This window comes from Chrysochloris asiatica, unplaced genomic scaffold, assembly GCF_000296735.1.
Source record: "Chrysochloris asiatica unplaced genomic scaffold, ChrAsi1.0 scaffold00039, whole genome shotgun sequence".
In the NCBI taxonomy this organism is placed as follows: domain Eukaryota; kingdom Metazoa; phylum Chordata; class Mammalia; order Afrosoricida; family Chrysochloridae; genus Chrysochloris; species Chrysochloris asiatica.
In genome coordinates, this window is record NW_006408557.1 from 22,550,631 (window position 1) to 22,575,721 (window position 25,091).

At 46.5% G+C, this 25,091-nt stretch overlaps 1 protein-coding gene across 2 annotated transcripts; it reads right to left on the reverse strand.

Annotated features, from left to right (window-relative positions):
* Window positions 1-1,386: 1,386 nt before the first annotated feature.
* On the reverse strand, window positions 1,387-23,117 carry FKBP1A (FK506 binding protein 1A, 12kDa). 2 transcript variants are annotated; one of them, XM_006860736.1, is made up of 4 exons: window positions 23,029-23,117; window positions 22,894-22,941; window positions 3,981-4,093; window positions 1,387-1,515 (listed from the first exon to the last, which is right to left on the reverse strand). In XM_006860736.1, the coding sequence occupies exons 1-4, from the start codon at window positions 23,063-23,065 to the stop codon at window positions 1,387-1,389; spliced, it is 327 nt and encodes a 108-aa protein (XP_006860798.1). In that variant the 5' UTR covers window positions 23,066-23,117. The 2 variants fall into 2 exon arrangements, with proteins under 2 accessions (XP_006860798.1, XP_006860797.1); XM_006860735.1 differs by lacking the exon at window positions 22,894-22,941 and having other exon boundaries at window positions 23,029-23,065.
* Between the last annotated feature and the right edge of the window lie 1,974 nt (window positions 23,118-25,091).

Sequence of the window (25,091 nt, forward strand, 5' to 3'; positions counted from 1 at the left end):
AAAAGGGGAAGAGAAAATGGAGGTGTCAGAAGCAAAGCTGAGTGACATAACACATTCAGTCAGGGTTGATGTTTATAGAAAGAGTGTAGTTGAACATCGGGGAAAGCTCCATACGGAGTCACGTGCGCGTGTCTGGAGGCGCCAGATCCCTCTGTGGCAGATCTGTTGGGGACAGAAAATTTGTGAGTTCCGACAACTCAGTGCCCTGTGTGTGCAGTGCAAAAAGCCACAATGCCGTCAGCCTCTGCCATGTCCCTTCCCCAACAGTTGATGGATCTTACTGAGGTTCAGCCAGTCCTGGTCCAACTGGGGCTCCCAGGTAAACAACCCTTTTCCTGCTCACAACTGTCTTTTTTTACCAATAGTTAAGCTGACCTTGCTAAGATAAACCAGTCCTGCAGGAGGAGAGCCCACCAGTACTGTTTCCAGTACAGTTCTCATTATCATCGGATAGCCAACTTGGCTGCATGGTGGAATCATCCGGGAATTTTAAAAAATCAATTATGCATGGACCTTTCTCAATAATTAACTGGCATACAGTATGGGCTGGGTACATTTTTAAAGGTTTAAAACATCTCCCCAGGTGATCTTTATGTGCAGCTGAGATTGAAAACCACAGCCCTATGTTGGTATTTGCTATGTTGAAAAGACTTGGAAAATAGGTGCAGTATTCATTCACTCAAGCCTACGATTTGCAGGGTTTCATCCCTCTTTCCCTTCCTTTTCTCCCTTTCTCTCACCCTACAACGTTTACAGAAAGCATTTCCAAAACAGGATAAATCCAAGGCTCCCTGGAGGATGTTTATGTCCAAATGACTCTGCTCTCATAGAGCAGGGAGGAGTAACGGACTAAGTGTAGACCTGTGGAACGTGTCAGGGAGTGCCTCCTGGTAGGAGTGACAAGTGGAGCAGTGTCCTGGCCTTGCCACCCAAGTCTGGTGGCCCAAGGCAATAATGTTGCCCTTCTGTCAAACATGATGACTCTTACACTGCACGAATGAGAGCGCTGCACATGCAGAGTTAGGGCATGCATGAGACTCATGCTCAGAGCCTCTAGAAACAGAGCATAGCAAGGTTATCAAGGCTTACTTCTACAGAACTACAATGTTGGCAATAAAAATGTAGTCTAGAATTTCCACAGCCACCAACTTAGTTTACGTTCATCTGCTACATCTATGAATTCATTTCAGTGTGACAGATTTGTACATGAGTTGTACTGGTGTACACTAATAACCATAACCCAAAAAGACATCCAAGAGAGGCAGAATACAGGAACAGAAAAAGCCCTGTGACGTGTTTTGTTCTATTACCCATCAAACACTGCTGCAACTTCAGCTGCAAGTTCCTTACCCAAGAACAGGTAGCTAGGGGAGGAGGCCATTCTTGTCATTCCAGTTTTAGAAGCTCCACATCAAAGACGAGAGTGGCGTTTGATAGGATGATGCCTGGGTGCCCAGTGGCACCATAGGCATAGTCTGGGGAGATGGTCAGTTTGGCTCTTTGACCCACACTCATCTGTGAAATGAACAAGTAAGAAAAAATTCAGCTAGAGACACTCAACTATCTCTGTAAGGAACAGCTGTTTACCTGGGTGCTATTTGGCCAGGACATTCCAATGACATTATAGCTGTACCCCCATGTGCTGGAGGCTGTCAGCCAGCTTGACAATTCCTGCAATACAATGTAAACCCCCCCCTTGTCAAGTTAGTCTCAGAACGGCCTTCAACTTTTCTACTCAGGTTTTGGTTACCTGACTCCGGGCAGACAACTCTAGAAGCTTCTAAGGCCTTTCAGTAGGCTAGCACTCAACAGACATATTAAGAGGCATCCACATTTTTCTTGGGAAAATATTTTGACAGAACTGTTTTGAATAGAATTGGAGGTCGTCTACAGTTTGGCATCTACAGTAGTCTCTAACTACATTTATGCTCTGGAAAACAGGTACAGTTCAAAAACAATGATATTCTCAGATACAAAACAGTATGCATATATGGTACGCGACAGCTACCATTTGTGTGAAAAAGAGGGAACTACTTCGATGATTTGCTCCTGCCTATATATGGAGTCCTGGTGTGGAGCTGTGGGTTACTGTGCTGGACTGCAACGGTGGCATGCAGAGAAGGCGCCCTGGTGGTACTGTGGTTAAATCAGCTGCATGCCAGCGGAGACAGAAAGCTACGGCTTGTGGCTGTCTGCTTCTGTAGGCTTACAGTCTACTCTGACCTATATGGTCACTACAAATCACAGTGGACTCAACAGCAGTGGGTTTGTGTCTTTGGTATAGGCAGGAACACCCATGGAAGGACCCCAACAATACCAGCATTCAGCTGTGGAAGAAACAGTATGGAAGTGGTCAGGGTGGTGGGAAGGCTTTCACATTTTAGATAGCTGTATACTTACATTTTCTAATCAAATGTACAAATTAAGTGTAAAAAATGCTTATTTTCTGAACAGTGAGCAAGGTTCCCTTTTGAATTTCCATTCTTTCATCTTCCTTACTTTTTACTTTTAGCCTCCACATGTACAACCCTTAAGAAACTGGAGCAAGTTGGACTAAGGTGGTGAGGACAAGACTGCAGAGCTGGAAGCACAGACTCCCATGTGTCCTATCCTGTTTCCATATGGCTACATGTAACACCAGCCAAAACACTCCTTTGACCCAACAATTCCACTGGTAGGATATTTTGGTAACAAACTAAATGTCCATCACATGTACTAACATGGGAAAGTACCCAGAGGACACTGCTAGAAAGCTGCCAATAGTGCTTGTGGCATGGTTTCCCATCTGATATCTATAAAACCAAGCATCATCAGAAGAAGCACAAGACAAACCCCTCTTCTCCGCTTGCTCTGTGAAGGAGGTGAAAACAAGGTGCTTTACAGATTATCCAGACTTCTCCCTGGTGGTGTTAGCACTGATGGTCCCAAAGCTTTGGCCTTCTACCCCCACCATGTTGTCTGGCTGTGCGCCAAGCCTGGGGCTGAGAAGTAGCTGACATCACTGTCATCAACACGCAGGATACACAACGCAGTCATTGTGCCAACACTGGCACTCACAGAAGATGAGCCGCAGCGTGGACAGTGGCTGGCATAGAGGGTGGAGGTGAGCTACATGCCAAGAGCCAGTCTGACACAGTGGGAAGGGACAGAAAGGTAGACTGGCAAGGCTTCCAAAGGGAATTAAGTCACAAAGATCCTTTCCTGCTGGGACTGCCAACAGCTGGTGAGTAGGAAAGCCTAAGGTTTCTGAACAGTCAGTAGTTTACCTAGAGGTAAATCCAGTGACATTTTATAAAGGTAGTGGAGCAATGTGTATTCTAGAAATGGGGATGACAGACAGAAATCTCTTAATCCAGGCTAAATCTCCAAGTCTTCTTGGAGAGAGGGAAAGAGACTAATCCCCCATCACAAATCATAAAGCCCCCGGGTTTTAGACTATTATTATAAACATCCCTTTACCTGGTTAGTGCCAAGAAAACATTCCTGGGAGTGACAGAAAGATAAGATTCCCATTGAAATGTGGCAACCCAGAGTCTCCTATTGTCTCCTGAGAACTCTGGAGTGTTGGCAGAACAAAGCTGCTTACAGAAATGGAGAGATATGCAAGTAACACAAAATGACTTTCGCCTCCCAGTTGATCTCTCAGAAGTGGTCTGACACAACATGGTCAATAGTAAGACAAGTGCAAATTAAAACTACAACAAGAAAGAGACCATTGTTTTCATGTATCATAGTGACCAAAGCCAAAAATTTAACAGCACACACTGCCGGGAGACAGGCATCCTGATTCTCTGCTGGTGTGAGGTCACAGATTGAGCTCTCCAAGGCTCACCAGGCCTGGCAAGATACAATGCACACCATCTTTAACTCCCTCCCTCCATGTAAAATAAAGCCCAGGCAAGATTAGTCACGACAGCATTGTTTAGAATAGCAACATACTATACACTAGGAAATAAAATAAACAAAACAAACACACATACCTGGGCAACCCCTTCTTCCCAGCCTCGGATCACCTCCTGCTTGCCTAGCATAAACTTAAAGGGCTTGTTTCTGTCCCGGGAGGAATCAAATTTCTTTCCATCTTCAAGCATCCCTGTGAAAAAGGGCAGTTGTAACATGAGCAACAAGGAGCAGTGGCAGAAAGAAGTGTGACAGACATGAGCAGCAGAGTACCCTCAGATCAGATGCCTGTGCTTGAGAAGGCTCCGTGGCACCCAGAGAGGATTCCCTGTGCCCTCTCTGGGCAACCCACGGAGTTTGGGGGTTGTCCCTCTAACCCCCAACTGTGACCCCAAGTAGTGCTGAGCACAACAGGTTTTGGCCTGGTCTGGGTAAACTCACTCTCCCCACCTGCTGTGGATTTCTTCCAGACTGAGAATCACTGCACCATTAACGGCTCAACTAACTGGTGAAAGGTACGCATGGTGCAAGCAGCAACAACGTTCTTTTCCAATTTACCCCCCTCACCTTTTAAACACAGTGAGCACAAACAGCCCACTCCTCCCGGCCCTCCCCAGGCTCCTCTGGGGCTCACTGAATGTGCCCTTCAGGCTGTTGGTGACTGGGTGACTGCCAACAGGGGAGGGGCCAACCTGTCCAGTGCTGCAAATGCTGTTAAGACAAAGCTTTCGTGAGCATTCTGGTACTGAGTGTAACGTGCCAGCAGAGAACTTGGGGCACAAAGTGGAGCCCTTGGAGACTGGCTCTCAAGGTGCCATAGTCTTCTTAGGAACAGTAAAAAGTGACCAGGGTTGAATATGAGTGACAGACCCATTCTAGTCATTTTATCCTAAGGTGCCCCAGACCTGTGCAAATCACTGCTGCACAATTAACTCTACCAGAGAAGCTGGGGAGAACAGCAGCAGTCATGAGGGTTCAATGGCTGCCTGTAGAGAATGTACTGACATTCCAAACCCAGAGAAATACTGACAATGCCAGCATGAGTCAGAGAGGAGGCGAAGCTTTCCACACAAATGGATTCACTCCTGGACCAGTTCACAGATAAAGAAATGGACAACGAGAAATGTGAAATAGCTTGCTAGACTACAACTCCAAGTACCATGTTCTTTCTAGTATGACAATTTTCCAGCAGTCAGACAAACCACAGTGGTGCCCTCCAATAAAGGGACACTCCAGGGACGGGGATCCTACAGGGTAAACACATTAGGGTGCAGTCTTGGTTCCAGGTGTTCCTCTGTTTTTTCTTGTGGGTGTTTATCCAGTCAGAATTTGTGGACAGTCAGGGAGCATCCTCACATCCTACGTCCTTCCCCAGGGGACTTTCTCGCCTAATGTCTCCTTTCTGACATAACACCATTTGACAGAAAAGCAAAGCCTGGGCCAGCAGATGAACTAGAAGCACTTCACACGCCCTCTCTCATGCTGGGTGAGCATATGGGATGAACATGTGGGCCAGGTTGGGCACCAGGACCCACTGGGAAGTGCACTGTGATTTTCCAGGAACAATCTGCCTCCTTGTTAGAAAGAAAGGCACTCAGGGAAAAAGCGCCATCACACTCCCTTCCTGTGGACCACAAGGTCAGAACTGCACTGCAGAGTAGGCTGCTATGGTGCTTGATATCCAGCCCCACATCACCTTCCTCCCCATACTTGTATTCTGAGGTGATTAAAAAGCTGCTCTGCCCACCCCAGTGAATTGGCCTAATAACATGTGTAGTCCTTGTTCTCTACTGGCCAGGAGCAACAAAGAAGAATCAGGAATGCCATCCCATTGCCATCAGTAGATTATAATTCATGATAACCTGATAGGACAAAGTAGAACTGCCCTGTAGGGTTTCCAAGGCCACATCATTCTCCCAGTCAGGCAAAGGAGGATGAAAAGGATTCCATGGAAGAATCCCAATCAAAAAGAGGAAAATACGGAACAGAATTTTACATTCTGACTTGCTGGAACCATGGAGGCTGGATGAATTCCTCAACTATCGCCCTGAGACAATCTTTAAACTATAAACCACAGAAGCTCCCCTAAAGTCTTCTTAAAACCAAACATTAATATAGCTTACCTAGAACTATCACTATGGGATCAAAGTGATGACAGCAACTCGAAAAACCCAGATAGGAACCTTAGGGGGCAGTGAGTCTGTTCCTAGAGCAGGCAGCCTGTACCCAAGTCCCTGGGTACTCAGCCACGGCGCGGTTGTTACTTCAGCAGCACTGAGACATCCCAACAGCACTGAGTCCCAGCACCAGTATCAGAGCGCCACTGATCTCACCGGTCTCTGAAGGGCTGGCCACGGCAGGACCATCCATGTTTATGGGGTCACCATCAGCACTATGTTTACCTTCACTTCCTGTATTATTGCCAGCCTGATGAATCCCCGAGCTTCACTGGAAGTTGTGCTGGTGGCCTGACCCTGGGGGTGTGTACACAGAGCTAAGGCACTGGTGCCATGTCGTGTGTGTACATGGGTACGGTTGCTGTCCTGGTTAAGATGGGCCAGCTAGAGGGCTGGAAAGTGTTTATGAAGCCCAGAGTATGAAAAGCAGAACTGTGGCTATAAAGAAACTGTGTGCTTGTGTGTGTGTGAGATAGAGAAGAGGGAAAAAAAAATCTGTTCTTAAGTCAGGACACAGTTGAATACATCTCAATTGCTAAGAGGTAATTAACCTTCTTGCCACTGAGGTACTGCTAGGAGAGGAGTAACCAAGGACTGGAATTCAACAACCCAGACACAAAGAGCTTTCACTGCTGATCTATAATAACCAGCCAACATCTAATAAAGGCAGGACCCAGATATGCCCACATGTGTAAATGAACTGTTTCATGAAACAAGTTACTACATGGGATGGACTTTGCATTTTTAAAGAGTGCTGACTGACCATGATTCACTACATTTATTTCATGGTGTGCTAATGGGCTGTAAGGCAGTTTTTTAAAAATACAGTATACCTAGAAAGGAATTATCCTGTTTCTTGCCAAATTTGAAACATATGACCTCAACCTAGACAAGACTGTACTCTAACTGCAATAAAAATCCAGGGTATGAAGGCCACCTGACACACAAGCCCAACCCATTGCTGTCAAGTTGACTCTGACTCACAGAGACTCTACAAGACCAAGGTAACTGCTCCATATGGTTTCCAAGGACTCCTGGTGTGGCACTGTAGGGCCAGCACTGGACTGCAAGCCACTAGATTGACAGTTCAAACCCACCAGCTCCTCAGAAACCCTATACAGGGTTGCTATGAGTTGGAACCAACTCAATGGGACTCAACAAAAACAATTGACAGAGTAGCTGGTGGGTTTGAAATCACTGACCTTTCAGTTAGGGCTACAAATAGTGACTAACACAGTATTAGAATTAGTAGGAAAGTGCCATTAAGACTCAAATCAGACTTCCAGAGATGAAAACCATCGTGTCTGAGATAAAAAAAAATAAATACACTGATGCTGGAACTCAATATCCATATTTCATACCATAATCATATAGTACTCAAAATAGAACTTCCAGATGAAAACAGAGTATTGTAACCTTGGATTTGTTGATAAGTGCCGCCGAGTTCTGACTCATAGCAACCCTGTACAGGGTTTCCGAGAAGCAGCTGGTGAATCTGAACTGCTGACCTTGCAGTCCAGTGCATTATCCCCACAGTGCCACACCAGGACCTTGGATTATGTAAAGATTGTTTTTAGATATAATGCCAGAAAGCAAGATCCTTATAAGATTAAATTGACAAACTGAATGAACTTCATAAAAGCCAACCACCACAACAAAAAAAATCTGTACCTCACAAAAGCCAATGTTAGGAAAAAACCCAAGCACAATTTAAAAAAAAAAGGGTGTTTTTTTTGGGGGGGGGGGGAATTCACCCAAAAAAGATACATGAGGGCAATTAAGCACACGGAAAGATGCTCATCATTAGTTACTACGGAAATACACTGCTGATGGGAATGTAAATGGAACAACCACTTTGGAAAACATCTTGGCAATGAAATGAACATATACCTCCCATATGACCCTGTCATTCCACTCCTGGACATGTGTCCAAGACAAACGAGTCTACATCTACACAAAGCTGGCAGACTTACTTGTATTAACCAAAAACTACAAACAATCCAAATGACCACCAACTGGTGCCTAGATAAAATTATTGTATGATGATAATTTCACAATACAAGAGTATTATTCAGCAATAAAAATGAATATCCAAAACACAGAACAGCATGGGTAAATCTCAAAATAATTTTGCCAAGTAAAAGCCAGACAAAGAAAAGAATAGATACTGCATGATTCCATTTATGTTGTTAATTGCCACTGAGTTGGTTCCGACCCATAGTGATGCTGCATAGCGTTTCTGAGGAGTGGCCTGTGAGCCTGAAACTGCTGACTTTGCAGTTCAAACCGACTTTGCAGTCTAATGCATTAACCCACAGTGTCACTAAAATACCAGTTGTTGCTTGGGGAGGGGAACAGGAAGGACTTTTGTTGTTAAGGTGCCGTTGAGTCGAGTCGACTCTGACTCATAGTTGACTCTGTAATAGCGTTTCCAAGAGCAGCTTGGTGGGTTTGAACTACAGACCTTGTGGTTTAAAATCAATAAAGAGGCACAAAAAACATGTATCAAATTTATATAACTAACTGGCTATTTCAAATATGTGAAATTCGTTGTTAAATGCCCTTGGGTCAATTCCGACTCATTGTGACATTGTATAGGGTTTCCAAGCGGCTGGTGGGTTTGAACCACCAACCTTGTAGTTAGCAGCCCAGTACTTATCCTACAATGTCACACCAGGACTTCTATGTGCAGGCTAGTGAATACCAATTGTGTCTCAACTATTTTTTGAAAAAATAAAGAGGGGAAAAAAAGAAGAGTATATAGTCAGATTTATTAAAGCGCTAACACCCAACCTGGCAACTGATGAAAAGGTCATCTTGTTAGGGGAAGGAGCAGGTAAAACAGGCAAAATTCAAGCATCTTAGCAGTTGTTCCTCTGTGAATACTGGAGCCCTGCCCAACTAGTGCCCTCATTCCTAGAGAAAGCACACTGTAAGAGATGGTAGCACTGTTAGTTACGGCCTGACAGCTGCATTCTCCCAACTCTGAAGGCCACTCTCATCTTCTACTTGTGGGACCAATCAACTTCATTTTTTGACTATACACAACCCAGAAACTGCCTATATTGAATGCAGTTTGAGGTCATGGACTTGGACTCAAGAGCTCTATGTCCTGGTGGCACCTGCTCAGTCCACTGCTGCCACTTAGGAACACTTTTGGATGTGCCTCACTTGCAGGCTTTTTAAGACACAGCAGGACAAGCCTGAGGGTTCCATATTTAGATCTGCTTCCCTACATGCTGAGAATCAGCTAAAGGGTAAACCCAAAAAGGCTGCCTTGGCTTTCAACATCTTTAAGCTACCCATTGGTGAGAAAACTATGAACATTGGGGGGTCTCCAGCTGAAGTATAAAACCATGGAAGGAGCAGAAGCTGTGGTTGTGGGCAGGGCTGTTTAACCAGTCTCTGGCTGCAGGGTGGTTGAAGCCACTTTTGCCTAGCTCTCAACCACAGTTCAGCTGTTCTTCTTGTGGGGAGAACCAGGCTCAAAAATCCTTGGAAAGGGCGACGGATTAAAAACAGAAGTGTATGAAAGCAGTATTGGCCTTTGTGCAGCTCATCTTTGAGAATCTTCTCCTCCTTCAGATGGCCTGGGCAGTGGGGCACTTGGTCAGTAGTTACTGAGAAGACCAGGCTGCACTGGGACCACTGGAGCTCACTGACCGACCAATGGTCACTTCTCGTGCATGCTGCCCATGGCAGGCAGACTCCCACAGACACTTTGGGCTAAGAGGAGAACGAATTTTAAGAGTTAGGGATTCAGCAGTTGTGGTTAAAGCTCATGACTCACAATGTGGTTTTCAGCTGATGAATCTTTACAGGCAGATTTCATTAAGCAGCATTCCACAGGGACCAAAATATTTTAAGTTTTAAGATTAAAAACAAAACACACACACAAAAACACTCATGTTGAAATAAAACAAAAAAATAACAGAACATCCCAAGCCCCAAACCTTCAAAGCAAAGTAATACTCTTGTCCTTTACAGCTAGGGGACGGTTTCTACTTTCAATTAACAAAACGTGTGATGGCTGAGTGGGAAGCCAAACTGAAAGATACCCATTACTCTGCAGGCTTGTATGAGAAGCCACTTAGAACATGCTCGAATGGGTGGACTGACCTATGTCTAATGGCTTAGCCATCCATGTCCCCTTCCCCCTTTCTCCTGCCTTTTACTTCATTGCTTCACCAGCAGACTCTCAGGAGAGTCTGCACACCCCAGGCATGCTAAGAGCTCCCTCATGCTCTGCTTACCAAGGATCCGTCTGCCGAGTGTTACCCAAACCACCTAGGTCAGCTACTTAACTATGTCTAGGTAATGGAACGAAGAAGCATACAAGCCAATAAAAGATGAGTGTGAGTAGAAAAAAGGTTCTGTATGTTAGCTGTTTGAGAAGACTCAATGAAGACAAATCATTACAAATGACTACAAACGAACTGCGTGTGTGGGGGTGAGACCACTGCCCACTTAGAGAAACAAAATGTAAAACTCTGGAAAGGTTTGGCATTGTGATGACCTCAACAACAGGTCTACATACAAAGAAACAAAAATATAATTTTTTAAGAAGCATGATGGGGCACTCCCACCAGCAGTGCCATATGCAAAGAAACAGATGTGGCCCTAGAGCAAATGATTAATGCTTGGATTTGCAATGTTTCCAGAAGCTATGGTGCTGTTTAGGTTGTTGTTAAATACGTTGAGTCAGGGTTAATTCAAAGTGTAGGTCTTTGCTCAGTTTCTGGGGTCCTTGTGGCCAATTCCTATACAGACAGAAACTGAGGTCGCGATTCCCGAGAATGTGGTTGTAGCCAAAGGCTGAGTGCCCAACAAGCATTCTCTCTAGATCACAACTGAGCATAAGCACATTTCCTATCTACTGTTAGCTAAATCTCTAGATCCTATGACCAAAATCATTCTCAAAGGCAAGGACCATGACAGGAAGAGCAGGAAGGATCCTGCTGAAACAACAGGAAACGTAGGTCACTTTCTCATTAAGTAAATAAGAAGAGTGCCACGTTTCATGGGGAGTATACAGAAGGCACACACACTACCAGTGGTTATACAGAAATGGCAGGGGGAAAAATATATGATCTTTAGCTTATCTTCTTTTTTTATTTTCCAGAAACTATTGGCAGGAGACTACAGGTATAAAAACAGTGACCCATGGGAAGAGAATCAAACATCAACAGCCCACAGCAACTAATTCCCAGCCCAGCAGAGACCCTGAACAGCTGATAGGTTTGGAAGATGCACTGTCTGGGGAAGACAGCCCACCCCAGCTATTCTGTTCCTCAACTGGCTGTCCTAGCAGAGAACCACCACCTGCCTCCGTTTCTGGATGCATGCCCAAATCCACTCTGGGGAGACCTGCTGGGCCCAGGACATGTGTCTCAGGCTATGTCAAATTCCTGCATCAGGTCTCCGTCGAATGCCTCAAAGTAGCGTCTGAGACGACCAAAGTTTGGCGTGGAGGGTGGCTGCTGGAGCCGCACCCCAGTGAAGATGTCCAGCAGCACCCAGGTATGGCATGGGGTGGTATCTGAAGCTTTTTGCTTTACTCCCACTTTCACTGGAGAAGGCTTTATGGGTGGCTTCAGCCCTGTGCTCAGCTTGGTGCCACCTCTGCTGTAGAGGTCACCCTGCTTCCTTTCTGCCTTCTTATTTAGCACTGGCAGATGGCTTCTTGGAGGAGACTCTGGGGGCCTTGTGGGACACAGCAGGCCCTGAGGTGCCTTCGATCTCTCCACTGCTGCCCCCTGCATTGCGGGCCACTACAGTGAAGTCCGCCCGCTCCTTGGATAGTCGGTACAGTTCCTTGAGTTTGGGGAGATTAGTGGCAGATTTCCAGTCCTTGTCACAGATTCAAGTGCAGCGAGGGAACCTGATGGAGATCTCATTGGCCGTTTGAGCGGTCTGGGACGATAACGTCAGGATAATAGATCTTGTTGACTTTCAGCAACAGGTACAATGAGGAACAACTCAGGACACAACTTCTCAGTCCTGCCTATGGGCAGGTCTCTCCCTGGTCCTTGACCCCTTCAGGCCTGTTACAATATAAAACTCTAGCTCCACCAATAGATGCCCAGAGGTACCCCACTTTATCAGTAGCCTTTGCCCATAGGTGTTCAATTCTCTAGCTCAGTGGGTGAGGGGGCCTAGCTCTGCCCAGTGCCTAGAGATACCCTACTCTGCCAGCAAGCTTCCTGACCAAAGGCACTCAGCTAGCTTTCTTGCTATATGGGTCAAGGAACCCCACCGCCACCATGCTGTCTCTTGGTTCTGCTGCTACCGTTCTCCATCTCCAGTGTTAATGCTCTGTGTCTCCTGGGTCTAAAGGTCACACTCCACTCCTAGGTCTTCTCTGTGGTAATGAGCCCACTCCCTCAACCCACCCCCGTGGTAGTTGTCATGTGTCATCGAGTTGGTTCCAACTCATAGTGACCCTGTACAGGGCTTCCAAGGCTGTAAATCTTTATGGGAGCAGGAAACCCTCCTCTTTCTCCCATAGAGAAGTGCATAGATTAAAACTGTTGACCTTGCAGTTAGCTGCCCAGCTCTGGGATTCGCTATTTTTTAAGCCTAGTGGAATGGCAAAACTGACCAATCCCCTCATTAGAGTTTCATACACCTTATTTGCTTGTTCTCCCCCCAAGGATTCCAGGCACCTTATTTGCATTCTTAGAAAGCTGTCCCATCCCCTTGGTGGGCCGTAAGCACCTTTATGTGCATGGTTCAAACATTTGTAAGTATGCCTGAAGATGATGCACTGGACAGGAAGGTCAGTTTGAACTGTAAAGTCGTGGTTTCAAACTCACCAGCTGCTCTCCTCAGCAACCCTATACGGGGTTGCTATGAGTCAGAACTGATTTGACAGCACTAAACAAAAGGTCAATGGTTCAAAACCATCAACCACTTCTTAGAAATCCTATACAAGGTTGCTATGAATCAGAACCAACTTAACAAGAAAACAGTATCTAAACTCTGGCGAGAAAGGTCATATAAAAGTGATCATCACCCTACTATAGGGTATAATGGTGAAAAGCCTGGGTTCTAAGGCTGGATTGCCAGGTTCAAGATTACACACTAGCTGTGGCATTATAGCCCAGTGGCGTCACCTTTTGGGTCCACTTCCCTCATCTATGAGAGGATCAGAATCAACAAACCTCACTCACAGGAATGAAGTGAGGATTCCTGAATACAAAGAGGTGAAGAAGCGTTTGCACCAGTGCGCAGCCTGTAGGAAGCACTCACCGAATGTTAGCTGTCAGGTTTCCTGATAACCTCAAGAGGAAGAGGAGTGGGAGGATTGGCCCTTTCCATGAACTCTTCCGCACTAGGTACATTCCTCTTCTGCCTCGAAAAGCTCTCACCCACCCCATTCAAACCCAAGGGGGTTCTGGAAACTGAGGAGTGAGTGATGGGCATCAGCTTCTCTGTGAGAAGAGTCAGTGGCATACCGCAGTCTGGCAAGATGCTCCATAGCAAGGTTTCAGTCTCACTCCTGTCATTCACGGCCCACCCTTCTACAGCAGCAGTCCCCCACTGACAAGGCGCCTCTCTACACCTCCCCTCTCTTCCCAAGGAAGCTGTAGGGGCTTGTGCCAACCGAGAAGCCAGGGAAGGTGGCACAGGCCCTTCTCAAATGCTCATTGGCCTTAGCTTTGCCCCTCTTTGCAGCACCTTGAGACCAGCAAAGCAAAGACTTGACCAGTAGGAGTTACATCTATCTTCCCAGGAGGGGCTGTGTCAATTTTCTTGAAACCAAGCAAATAAATTAAATTACCACCCCACCATGTTGTCCTGGTGTGGTGCTTTGAGTTAATGGCACTGGACTGAAAAGTCAGTTTGACTGCAAGGTTGGAGGTTCAACCTCACCGGCTGCTCCTTGGAAACTCTGTACAGGGTTGCTATGGGTTGGAATCAATTTGGTGGCACTCAACAACCTCTTAGGGGAGTATAGCAGCTCCATAAGTACTGGACTGTTAACCACAAGTTCCAAAGTTTGAGCCTACCAGCTATCCCACGGGAAAACGATGAAGCTCTCTGCTCTCACGCACAAAGCCTCGGAAACCCTATACAGGCTGGCTATGAATTAGAAGCAACTCGAGCTCTGCTAGCGTAGTGGTTACAAGTCGGGCTGCCAACCTCAAAATCAGCAGTTCGAAACTACCAGCGGTTCCGTGGGAGAAAGACGAGGCATTCTGCTCCCGTAAAGTATTACAGCCTTGGAAACCCTGCACAGGGTGTCTCTATGAGTCAGAACCGACTCTACGGTACTTAAACGACGACCGCACTTACTACCACCACCACCCTGTTCTGGGTTGCCCTTACGCCTGGGTGGTTTATAAATTTCCTCCTTGGTCTCCCTGCTTCTGCCCCTGCTCTCCTACAGCCAGACACACAGTCTTTTTAAAATACAAGTTAGATCCTATTATAGCCTCTGCTCACAACCCTCCCAGGCACATCTCGCTGACCTGATCACTGTTTACTCTCATTACGGTTTCCTTTATGTTCTGTAATATATTACAGGAGGACTACTCACAAGCATTCACACGGATCACCATCTTACCTCCTTCAAATGCCAGTTCACATAGAAAAGATTTCATTGGCCCATCTAAAAATCTCAACCTATTCCATCCGGTCCCCTCCCTGTTTAAATCCTCTCCATAACACTTATTGGTTAACATACATTTGGTTTATGGTCTATGAGCACAAAGGCTGTTTCATCCACTCCTTTATTTTCAGTACCCAGAACAGTTTCTTACACATACTAGAAGCTCAGGAAGTATTCGTAGAGAAATCAAAACTGCCTTTTCCTCTTCCAGGCCTTGGCAAGTCCAGGTGTGGCACTGTGAGTTAATGTATCAGACTGCAAAAGTCATGGCCAGCCATTCAAATCCACCAGCTGCTCTGCTCACATAGATTTATAGCCTCAGAAACCCTATACAGGGTCGATGAGTTGGAACTGACTCTGGCAAACTACCACCACCAGCCTTCATACGAGTCCTCGTATGGCACTACAGCATAAGCACTGCACTGCTACTATACAGTTAGTTGTTCAAACCCACCAGCCGCTCCTCATAAATTCTATACAGGGTCGCTATGAGTTAGAACTGACTCAATGACCAGAGAATATTGTTTTTAAGAAGCGTTCTCTCCTAAGCCTCAAATGTGGGATGCTCTTGAGGTCTGGTCTTTGTAACTGACCATTCCATACAGAGACCAAGGCTGGAGCTTTTGGTCCAGCTTCTGACATACCTGTTGAAAGGGAAGGTTTTTGGGTTTTTGGTTTTTTTTTTTAATTTTTATTGTGAATTGAGTGATAGTGTACATGGGAGAATATCAGTTTTACACTCATTTCACTGCAATGATTATAATCTCCTCCATGTATCATCCTTTAACAGTACCTGTTTCTATTCCCTGTTTTTTGGGGGGATGTACACACACACACTCAGGAATGAATATATAATCATTTAAACAACCTGGTCACCATCATACAACCTATCTCTTTCCATCAGTCTAAAGTATTCAACTGTTCTCTTTCTCAGGTCCTCATCTCTGCCTCCATCTCTGGTGTCGCTGCTTCTTTGGACAGATTACCACATTCTGCTTCTTCCTTGATGGTCCTAGTGTTCTCTGTTTCTGGACTGTAAGATTAACTACTCCCCCCTTTACAACTGTAAAGGCAGAAGTTACAAAATTTCTACCTTTACAGTTGTGACAGTTGCAATCAATAATGAGAACACCTACTCACTATTGAATCATAAGACTCTTACCCCAATCTTGAAAGAGAAGGTTTTGGCGTGTTGACCTATACATGATGAATCCATGAGAAGAAGAGCAGACAAAATTATTATTGCTGTCAGGATCATGTCAAGTTCAAAAGTTGTAGTTTCTCACCCTAACACAAGGGAAATAGATTATACTAGTTATAACAGGAATGTGAGTTTTCTCCACTCCAGCAGAGCCTAATGAGGGCCACCCATTAAAACATTTCCTACATTTCCAGTCCGTTCCAGGCACATACATGGAGAGACCCTGGTGGGCCTGGCCACCTAACACTTTCAGTTACAGTCCTACTAGAGAATCAAAAGTATGTGTGGACATGTGTCACAGGAGCCACTTTAGGCAAGGACAATCAATTCAGCTGAGATACGAAGACTGGGAAGAAACTCACCATGTAGAGGGGAGTGGAGACAGTAAGGCAGTGTTTGAGAAATGCAACCAAAGAAAGGAAGAGGAAAGGGAATGAGATCAGGGGCGCAGCATCCAAGAACTTCTCAGTCTGTCCTTGCTTCCTTCTGGTGTTACCAACATTGGCTTGGTCAGATGAAAAGGACCCAGGGGCAAGAATGCAGGAAATCAGCTGGGTTTCTCAGCAGGATAAAAGCAGGAGGGGAGGTGGTAAAGAATTACCACAGACACAACAACAGGGAAAACTGGATCAGACCCTGGCCTTTCCCAGGGGGCAACAGCATATGAAAATACCGTCTTTAGGGGAAGTTTCAAGGGAGACAAGTGACTCCAAGTTTTCAGATATAATAAACCCTTTCTTTATTGCTATTAAGTGTCCTTGAGTCGGTTCCAATGCATAGAGACTCTATACAGGAAGGAGAGATATGGTGGTTTGAACCACTGACCTTACAGTTAGCAGACCAGTGTTTATCCTACAGTGTTACACCAGGACGCCAATAAACCCTTTGTTGTTGTTATGTGCTATCAAGTCGAAGTCGACCGAGACTCATAGCAACCCTATATAGGGTTTCCAAGGAGCAGTTGGTGAATTTGAACCATCGACCTTGCAGCTCAAAACAACTTCCCAGTCCAGCACATTAACCCACAGCGCCATACCAGGACTCCCTTTGTTGTTGTTAAGTGCTGTCGAGTCGATTCCAACCCATAGCGACCCTGTATAGGGTTTCCAAGGAGCACCTGGTGAGCTTGAACCACCGACCTTGCAGTTCAAACGGCTTTGCAGTCTGGCGCATTAACCCACAGCGCCACACCAGGACTCCCTTTAGCAGGTTACAAAAAAAAGCATTTAGCCAACAAAAATGTTCTGTGTAAACAGGTGACTTTCATGGCAAATAAATTATATTCAAGTAAAAAGGCAAATACATGCAAAAGGAGAAAAAGAATTAAAATGCCACTTCATCAATGAGATCATTTCTTCAGCTAAGAATTAATACCATCAGGTGAAAGGCCAGAATGCACAATGCACAAGTATGCCAACTCATAGTGACTCTGTAAAGGGGTTCCGAAGCTGTGACTCTTTACAGGAGCAGAAAGCCTCATCTTTCCCCAGTGAAACAGCTGGTAGTTTCAAACTGCTGATCTCAAAGTCAGCAGCCCGACTTGTTACCACTATACTGCCGGAGGGGGGAAAAGATGTACCTTTACAAAAAAAGAGTCTGAAGAACACAGCATCATGTATCAGACATTGCCACTAAATACACAGGAGTCCTGGTGTGGTGCTGTGGGTTAATGTGTCAGACTGCAAAACCATTTGAATTGCAAGGTCGTCAGTTCAAGCTTACCAGTAGCTCCTTGGAAACCCTATACAGGGTCGCTATGGGTCGGAATTGATTCGACGGCATTTACCAACATACATTTAAAGCTGAACTTCCCCAGTTTACAGGAATATCAAACAAGAGGTCGGAGCTAAACAACACCCTGAGAAAACAATGAGAGAGATGCAGAATGTGGGAGATTCTCTAAGATTTGCCAGTTTGTCTCTTTGGGGAAAAAAGGAAAAGGATCAATCATTAAGAAATGAATGTGAGGCCTCTCCTATTTTCAAAGTTGTAAAACCTCATTGCGACCCTGTATAGGGTTTCCAGTAAGCAGCTGGTAGATTTGAATCGCCAACCTTGTGGTTAACAGTCCAGTTAAAAAGCAGCTTACCTTGCTCACAGCCAATCTGGTATGACCAATTCCCACCACCCCGCTTAATAACCACAAAAACAACCTACCACCAACCCAACAATAACCTACCTTGGTCCCAAAATTTAAGAGAGCAGCAGCAGCAGCTTTCTTGTCTACAAATTCTGAGAGAAACCCTTACTCAGATCCATCTCTGCTCTCTATAAACACCGAGTTCCCCCATCTTTAAATTGGGAGGAAGATGAAGTCTCAGCCTCACCCAATGATTGTTGCTGTAAGTGCAGCCTAGATGGTTCTGACTCATAGCGACCCTGTATAGTTTCCGAGGAACACTGGTAGGTTTGAACTGCTAACCTTGTGGTCCGCATTCCAGTGCTGATCCTGAGGCGCCACCCCAGGAGTCCATGATAGTGGTGGTGGTTATGTGCTATAGAGTCAATTCAAACTCAGTGACCCTGTATAGTTTCCGAGGGGAGCAGAAAGCCTCATCTTTCTCCCACTGAGAGACTGGTAGACTCCAACTGTTGACCTTGCTGTTAGCAGCTCAAACCAAGGCTCAACTGCATTCCTGTCATGTATGGACCACTCCAGGGAGCCGGAACACAGGTCAAAGGACAAGGGAGAATATACATCTAGTAGCCAGGAAACATAACCAGAGGGGAATCACAGCATCACTCTTGCTGTCCCTCCTGAAACACGCTCTCCTCCAGCTCTAACACCCCCACAATTCCTTACTGCAGGCACCATCACTCCCATTTTAGTGCACAGCAGAGAAAAATGGGACAACTTGTCCAAACTCTCAGCTTGTTTCCCAGCACAAGCAAGACCTGATCCCAGGTATACCAGGCCAGATCAGTCCAGAACAGAACCCACACCCTCTCTGAGGATCACTGTCCATCCAGTACCACCTTTGTCTGTACACTCTACACACCCAAGTGTGCCCTTGTCCCCAGCAGTTTATTCCCCACAGTCAGAGGGTAGGGGTCCTGTTAAAAGTGTAGTCAGCTTTCGCCCCTCCTCTCATAACCTGACAGTGTCTCTCACTTCAACTTAGAGCAAGTCAATGTTCTTAGCACCTCATTTCTTACCACTTCCCTCCTCACTCCAGCCTCAGGGCCTTTGCACTCAAGGTTCTCTTTGTCTGTAATGCCCATCAGTAAAGATTACAGCCTTGGAACCCCTTTAAAAGGCAGTCAGGGGTTCTGGTGTGGCGCTGTAGGTTAAGTACTGGACCCCAAGGTCAGTTTGAACTGCAAGATCGGTGGTTCAAACTCACCAGCTACTCCTTGGAAAGTCTACACAGGGTTGCTATGAGTCGGAAGCAACTCAATAGCATTGGGCTTGGATCAATTCGGTCTCCAGTGACTGGCAATGTTACTGGTGCTCAATAAACATGTGCTGTAGGAAGGAAAAAGGATCTGTTTTTATCTGCCTAAAGATGATACACACCAGGAAAATTCATCTGAGGAGACTCTACTGGGTGTAAGCCTTCCATCAGACACCAGATCATCAACCAAGAAACACCCAGGAGAGAAGAGGGCAGAATAAAGCAAAGAGAGGTTGGAGAGAGCCCACAGAAGCACAAGAGGTTTGAGGGGGAGAGTGTGTTGCAGGATAGCCACCACACCTGTTCTGGAGCCTAAGTGTCCCTCTAAGTGGACAGCTTTAGGGGACACAGTTGAGGAGCCTTCGGTTTTTCAGTCAAAAATCAGGAGGCTATGGATGACTTATACCAATTACCAGGACAAGATGTCCAACTATTTTTTAAGCTGATAAACATAGAAATTCCTTGAGTCTCCTTGAGGCCCTTCTCCCAATGGCTGGTGCATAGCCTGCTGGTGTGAACAAAAGCTCAACACAAGCCTGTGTTAAGACAAGCTCAACAGTAAAAATGACAAAGCTACGTGGTGCTGTAGGTTAATGTACTGGACTGCAGGATTGGTTTGAACCACGAGGTAAGCAGTTCAAGCTCACCAGCCACTCCCTGGAAACCCTATACAGAGTCGTTATGAGTTGGAACCAACTCAAGGGCACTTAGCAACTGAAGGCAGGGAGGAAGCCCTAGAATCTACTGGATCCTCAAGGTCATTACCTGGCAGGTTACTTCCCCGCCCCCACCTCAATACCCAACTACTAGATGCTTGGATGGGGACAGTTCACATTTTTATCTCCCCTCTGGCAACACGAAGACACGAAGAATCGATACAGGTCTTGCTTGGAGACCCTGGTCATCATATGCTCTGTTAGAAGTCATGGAAAGAACGGAGGGATCCTAAGAGCGGTATCAAGGCTCCTATTGATAATTACCAACAGCATCTAAACCTCCACATGGTGTCAGTCCCTGGTGGCTATGGGGGGATTTTGGCCCTCTTACTCCTAACTTCTTTCTTTGCACCTGACACCCCAATCAAGAGATCAAGAGTGTTCACTTGACCCCAACTTGAAACAGATTCTTCCGCCTGGAAATTATAATCAGTGGAGACACTGTCAAGCAATCTGAGGCGGTTACTCGAAAGCAGGCACAGAAACTGGATGGGTGTGGGGTGCTCAGTGGACACATGCATCATCCGCCAGTTGGAGAAGCAGGAAAAGGAAATCTGTGGTAGACTACTGAGGCAACAAAGCAGAAATAGATGAAAAGAAGAAACATCCCGAGGATTTCTTCTCTCTTCTTGGGGTTCAGTGGACTCCTGCCACTGGAGACCTCCCTGGTCACTGTGATAAAACCTTCTCCCTGATGATCAGGTTACCTCAAGAGGCATTCTGCTGCCAGCGGGTGACTTAAAAGCTTTAACTGCTCCAGATGAGATCTCAAAGTGCCTACCCACTCCTCACACCCCCACAGGTCTCAAACAGGTTCTTCCTGGGAGGCTGGTGGCAAAGACCTGTGGAAACAAAGCCGCCCACCTGCAGAGAACAGTCTATTCTATGAGCATGAGGCAGAGCTAGCTTCTCAATAAGGCCTCTTTGTAGGGCTTATCAAAACTGAAATAAAAAGAAAGCTTTTGTCCTAATACATGCCAGGGTCCTGCTGCTGTTCTGGGAACATGTGGGTGGGTACCACCTGTGAGGAAAACACAGACTCGGAGAAGAGGCACTGGGAGCCCCTGATGGTGTTCTGGGTCCCACAATCATCTGCTCATCTAAGGAAAAAACTCCAGGGACATTTCACCAAGAGGAGCAGTGAAATGCAGTTCTGCCTACATGCTGGTGCCCAGTCAGGCCAGCAGGCCAGCAGCAGCAGCAGCAGACAGAGGAGCCAAGGCTGACTCCGTCTAGCTTGACTGCTTACAAACTGGGACCAGAAACAACCTCCCAGAGCCTGTCTCCATCCCAAAGGGCTGTGGAAACAGAATGAGCAGCCACTCAGCTCAGGATGCCTGAGTCCTGTAAAAGGGAAGGGTTGCCCTTCCCATTCAGCAGATCAAAAATGATCGCACTGATAAGCTTTTCCTTGACTAGTGCCCCTAAGCTCAGAACTGACTATGACCTATAAGACAACTATTTAAAAAGTCCAAATCACTTCCCAGTTTCAACTGTTCTCTGCAAGATGGGTTTCAAAACCTTCTCCTCTGGCAGCCTTTTTATTACGGCTCTTAACACCCTCCGCCACTGCCCTTATTTCTACCCATGGAGAAGGGCCAGAGAACTAACTACAAGGACATGGGAAAGGGATAGGGGGGATATTGCTGGGTTTTCCCCTCCATGATCTGGGAGAGAAAAGTAGAGCTTATCACTGGGCAGAAAGGAGCTCTGGTAGCATAGTGGTTACAAATTTGGCTGTTAATCTCAGTCAGCAGTTCAAAACTACCAACTGTTCCGCGGGAGAAAGATGAGGCTTTCTGCTCATCTTTACAGCCTCGGAAACCCTGTACAGGGTGGTTAGGAGCCGGAACCGACTCCATGGCACTAAACAACAACATCCCTAGGCAAAACTGCCCAACCTACCCTCCTCCCAGCTATCCAAGAGGAAGGGAGGGGGGGGCGAGGAAGAGGTGGGAAGGAGGAGAAAGGGGAAGGAGGAGGAGGGAAGGTTATTCGTAACAATGAAGGCAGCGCAAAGCACTCCCCCACCCCCTCCCGCCACCAGCCCACACCCAAGGCAGTCTCAGCCGGTTCAACCACCTCTCCCTTCCCCCAAACAACCCAAAAAGACCTAGTATAGGCTGGGAGTAATGGCCCGAGGCACCCAGCTCCACAGTTCGAATTCTGGCTGGGGGACTAGCATTTTGTTTGGTTTATTACCCTCATTGAATCACACTCAGTTCATCATCTTTAAAATGGGAATGAAAAACGTGGCTACCCCCAGGCAAGTTGTTTGCTAAATTACCTGTTCAGCTTTCCGGTCAGCAGGGACCATCAGTGCCAAAGAGGTTAAATGGCTCAAACTATTTATTTAAGACCAGAATAAGCCGAAGCAATGACTTAGAAGTGGAAGTTTCCCAGACCGCAGCAGAGGGGCAAAGCTGAAGCTCCCCTATGGAAGGAGCAGAATCACAATTACCTTGCCCTTTTTATCTCCCCTGATAAAACGGGCAAGGTAAAAGGTTGTCAACCGGAGCAGAAATGGTACAAATCCTTCCTAATGGTCTGTGCCCGTTCCTGAGCGTGTGACCTTGGGTTAGTGACTTCACCACGCCAAGCCTCAGTTTCCCCATCTCTGTAGTGGGCACAATGGCAGTATCTAGACATAGAATTGTCTTTGATATACGAAGTAGCGAAGGGCCCGAAGTTATCGCTCTTAAGCGCCACTTAGACCGCCCCAAGTCCGGCAGGCCTGCGGCTGCTCCCTCCGGAGGACGGCCACCGCCCAGGCCTCAGCCTCGGGCCACGCGGGCCTCACCGCTGCCACACCCCAGGCTCCCAGACCGCGGAGGCCGGCTGCACACAGACCGCGGCCTGGCGCCCCCACCCGCAGTCTCACCCCACTCACCCGTGTAGTGCACCACGCAGGTCTGGCCGCGCTTCGGGAAGGTGCGCCCTAAGAAGACAGAGAGACCGGCTATGTGAGCGGTGGAGCGCGGCGGCGGCGGGAAGCACGCCGGGATCACCCAGCAGGGTTACTCACCGTCTCCGGGGGAGATGGTCTCCACCTGCACTCCCATGGCGGTGGCTGACGCTGGGCGGACGGCGTGGACCAAGAGCGGACCTGGCTGCGACTCCGCGGCTCTGCCTAGTCCCTCTGCGACTCGCCTGCGTACGCGCGCGTCCCCGCATGCCCCGCCCTGCGTGCGCGCTCACACGGGGCGCGCGCGTCCAGGAAATCCGGACTGCTCCGCGGCGACCGGAAGCCCCAGCCCTCTGAATACCTTGGTGTTTGAGGGGCCTTCCTGCCCTCCTCTTCCTGTCTTTGTGCTTGTAGTTTGGCAGGCATCTTCTTAACCACAGTCTGAACAATCTGAGAAATGGGGATAGTAATAGGGAAGCCCGCCACTTACTGGCCGAGTTACTCTGAGCAGGTTCACATTTCTAAGTACAAGTTGTTGTTAAGTGCTGTCGAACCAGTTACGACACCTAGCCACCTGTATATGTATGTATATATATTTCTAAGGAGCAGCTGGTGAGCTTGAAGGGCCGACCTTTCTGTTCGAACTTTGCAGTTCAGACTTTTTGCAGTTCAGCACATAAAACCCAAAGGATGGTGGGAGAAATCAGTGCTCATGTAGTATTATGTTAGTATTCAATAAGAGGCACAAGTCCTGGGCTCTGCTTTCCTTAATTAAGAGGAGGAGTCAGTATTGCTCTATTCTGCGTGAAACCTGCCCACTCTTGTCTGGATTAATTCATTTGTAGTTTACATAAATTTATTCTGAGGGAGCACCTACTATATGCTTGGTATTGTGCTAGATGTTGGGAATATATCAGACTCAGTCAATGACCTAACAATTAATAGTTTGTGAGGAAGAGACGATCAAATGATCACACATGAATTGTTGTTGTTGTTAGGTGCCATCGAGTCCGTAAGGACCCATAGCGACCTTAGTTACAGCAGAACTAAACACTGCCCGATCCTGGACCAACCTCACTACTGTTGCCACGCTTGAGTCCATCGATGCTGCCACTTGGCCAATCCATCTCGTTGGGGGTCTTCCGAATATATAGTTTCAAATCGATTAAGTATTGTGAAGGAGCAGTACCTGGTGTTATGCTATGAAGGACATATAACAGATGCCTAACTACATCCTAACCTAGGAGTTGTGGTGTGGCACTGTGGGTTAATGAGCTGTACTGCAACATCGATTTGAACTCAACATCAGCGGTTCAAGCGCACCAGCCACTCCTGGAAAACCCTATACAGGGTCACTATGAGTCGGAACTCGACAGCACTTAACAACAACAACAAAGAACAGTACATGCATAGGCACTGTAACCCAAGGGAGAATTGTGACACAGTCTAGGACCTGAAGAAAGCCAGATCTGTACTAATCCATTTCTGGTCTTCCTGTTTGTGCTCCTGTAGAATTTAAAAAACATAATCTCAAAGCTTTCTGCACTATTCCCACCAAGAGGCCCATTTCCCTAGAATCGGGATGAGTTTGTGAATGATTAAGGAGTTTTTATATTAGTTTAGTATATGGGCTGTAACAGAAACCAAATTAACAGTGACTGAAATGAGACCATTTGTTTATGTCTTTCCACATTTAGAATGGTATCCTTTGATACATAAAAGCTCTCCATTTGATGATGTCTGATTTTTGTCATTTTGCTTACTTTACTTTTTTGCTTGTGTTTTGAGGGTCTTGTGTTAGAACCTATTGCTTCACCCAAAGTCTTAAAGATTTTTGAAATTTAATAAGTGTTCTGTTTTTGTTGCTGATGTTGAGCAAAACACAAACCAAATCAGCTGTTTCTACATATACAATTCAGTGACATTGAGGACATTTTTTGAGTTATGCAACCATTTTCACGCTTTTTTTCTGAGTTGTCCCTCTCCATTAACGTAGCGTAGAGTTGGGCTGCTAACCTCAAGGTCAGCAGTTCGAAACTATCAGTCATTCCACAGGAGAAAGTTGAGACTTTCTGCTCCTGTAAAGATTTACAGCCTCGGAAATTCTATTCAGTGTCACCATGAGTCTCAGGAAAATAGTTTCAGGGGCTCATCTAATCTTTCTTCATGGCTCCAAGAAGGCT

Excerpts from the sequence above, each read along its gene's own strand:
- FKBP1A (XM_006860736.1), bottom strand. The coding sequence starts at position 23,065 with ATGGGAGTGCAGGTGGAGACCATCTCCCCCGGAGACG. Across the intron at positions 22,942-23,028 it reads GACCATCTCCCCCGGAGACG|GGCGCACCTTCCCGAAGCGC; the intron begins GTGAGTAACCCT and ends CTGTCTTCTTAG. Across the intron at positions 4,094-22,893 it reads CTGCGTGGTGCACTACACGG|GGATGCTTGAAGATGGAAAG; the intron begins GTGAGTGGGGTG and ends CCTTTTTCACAG.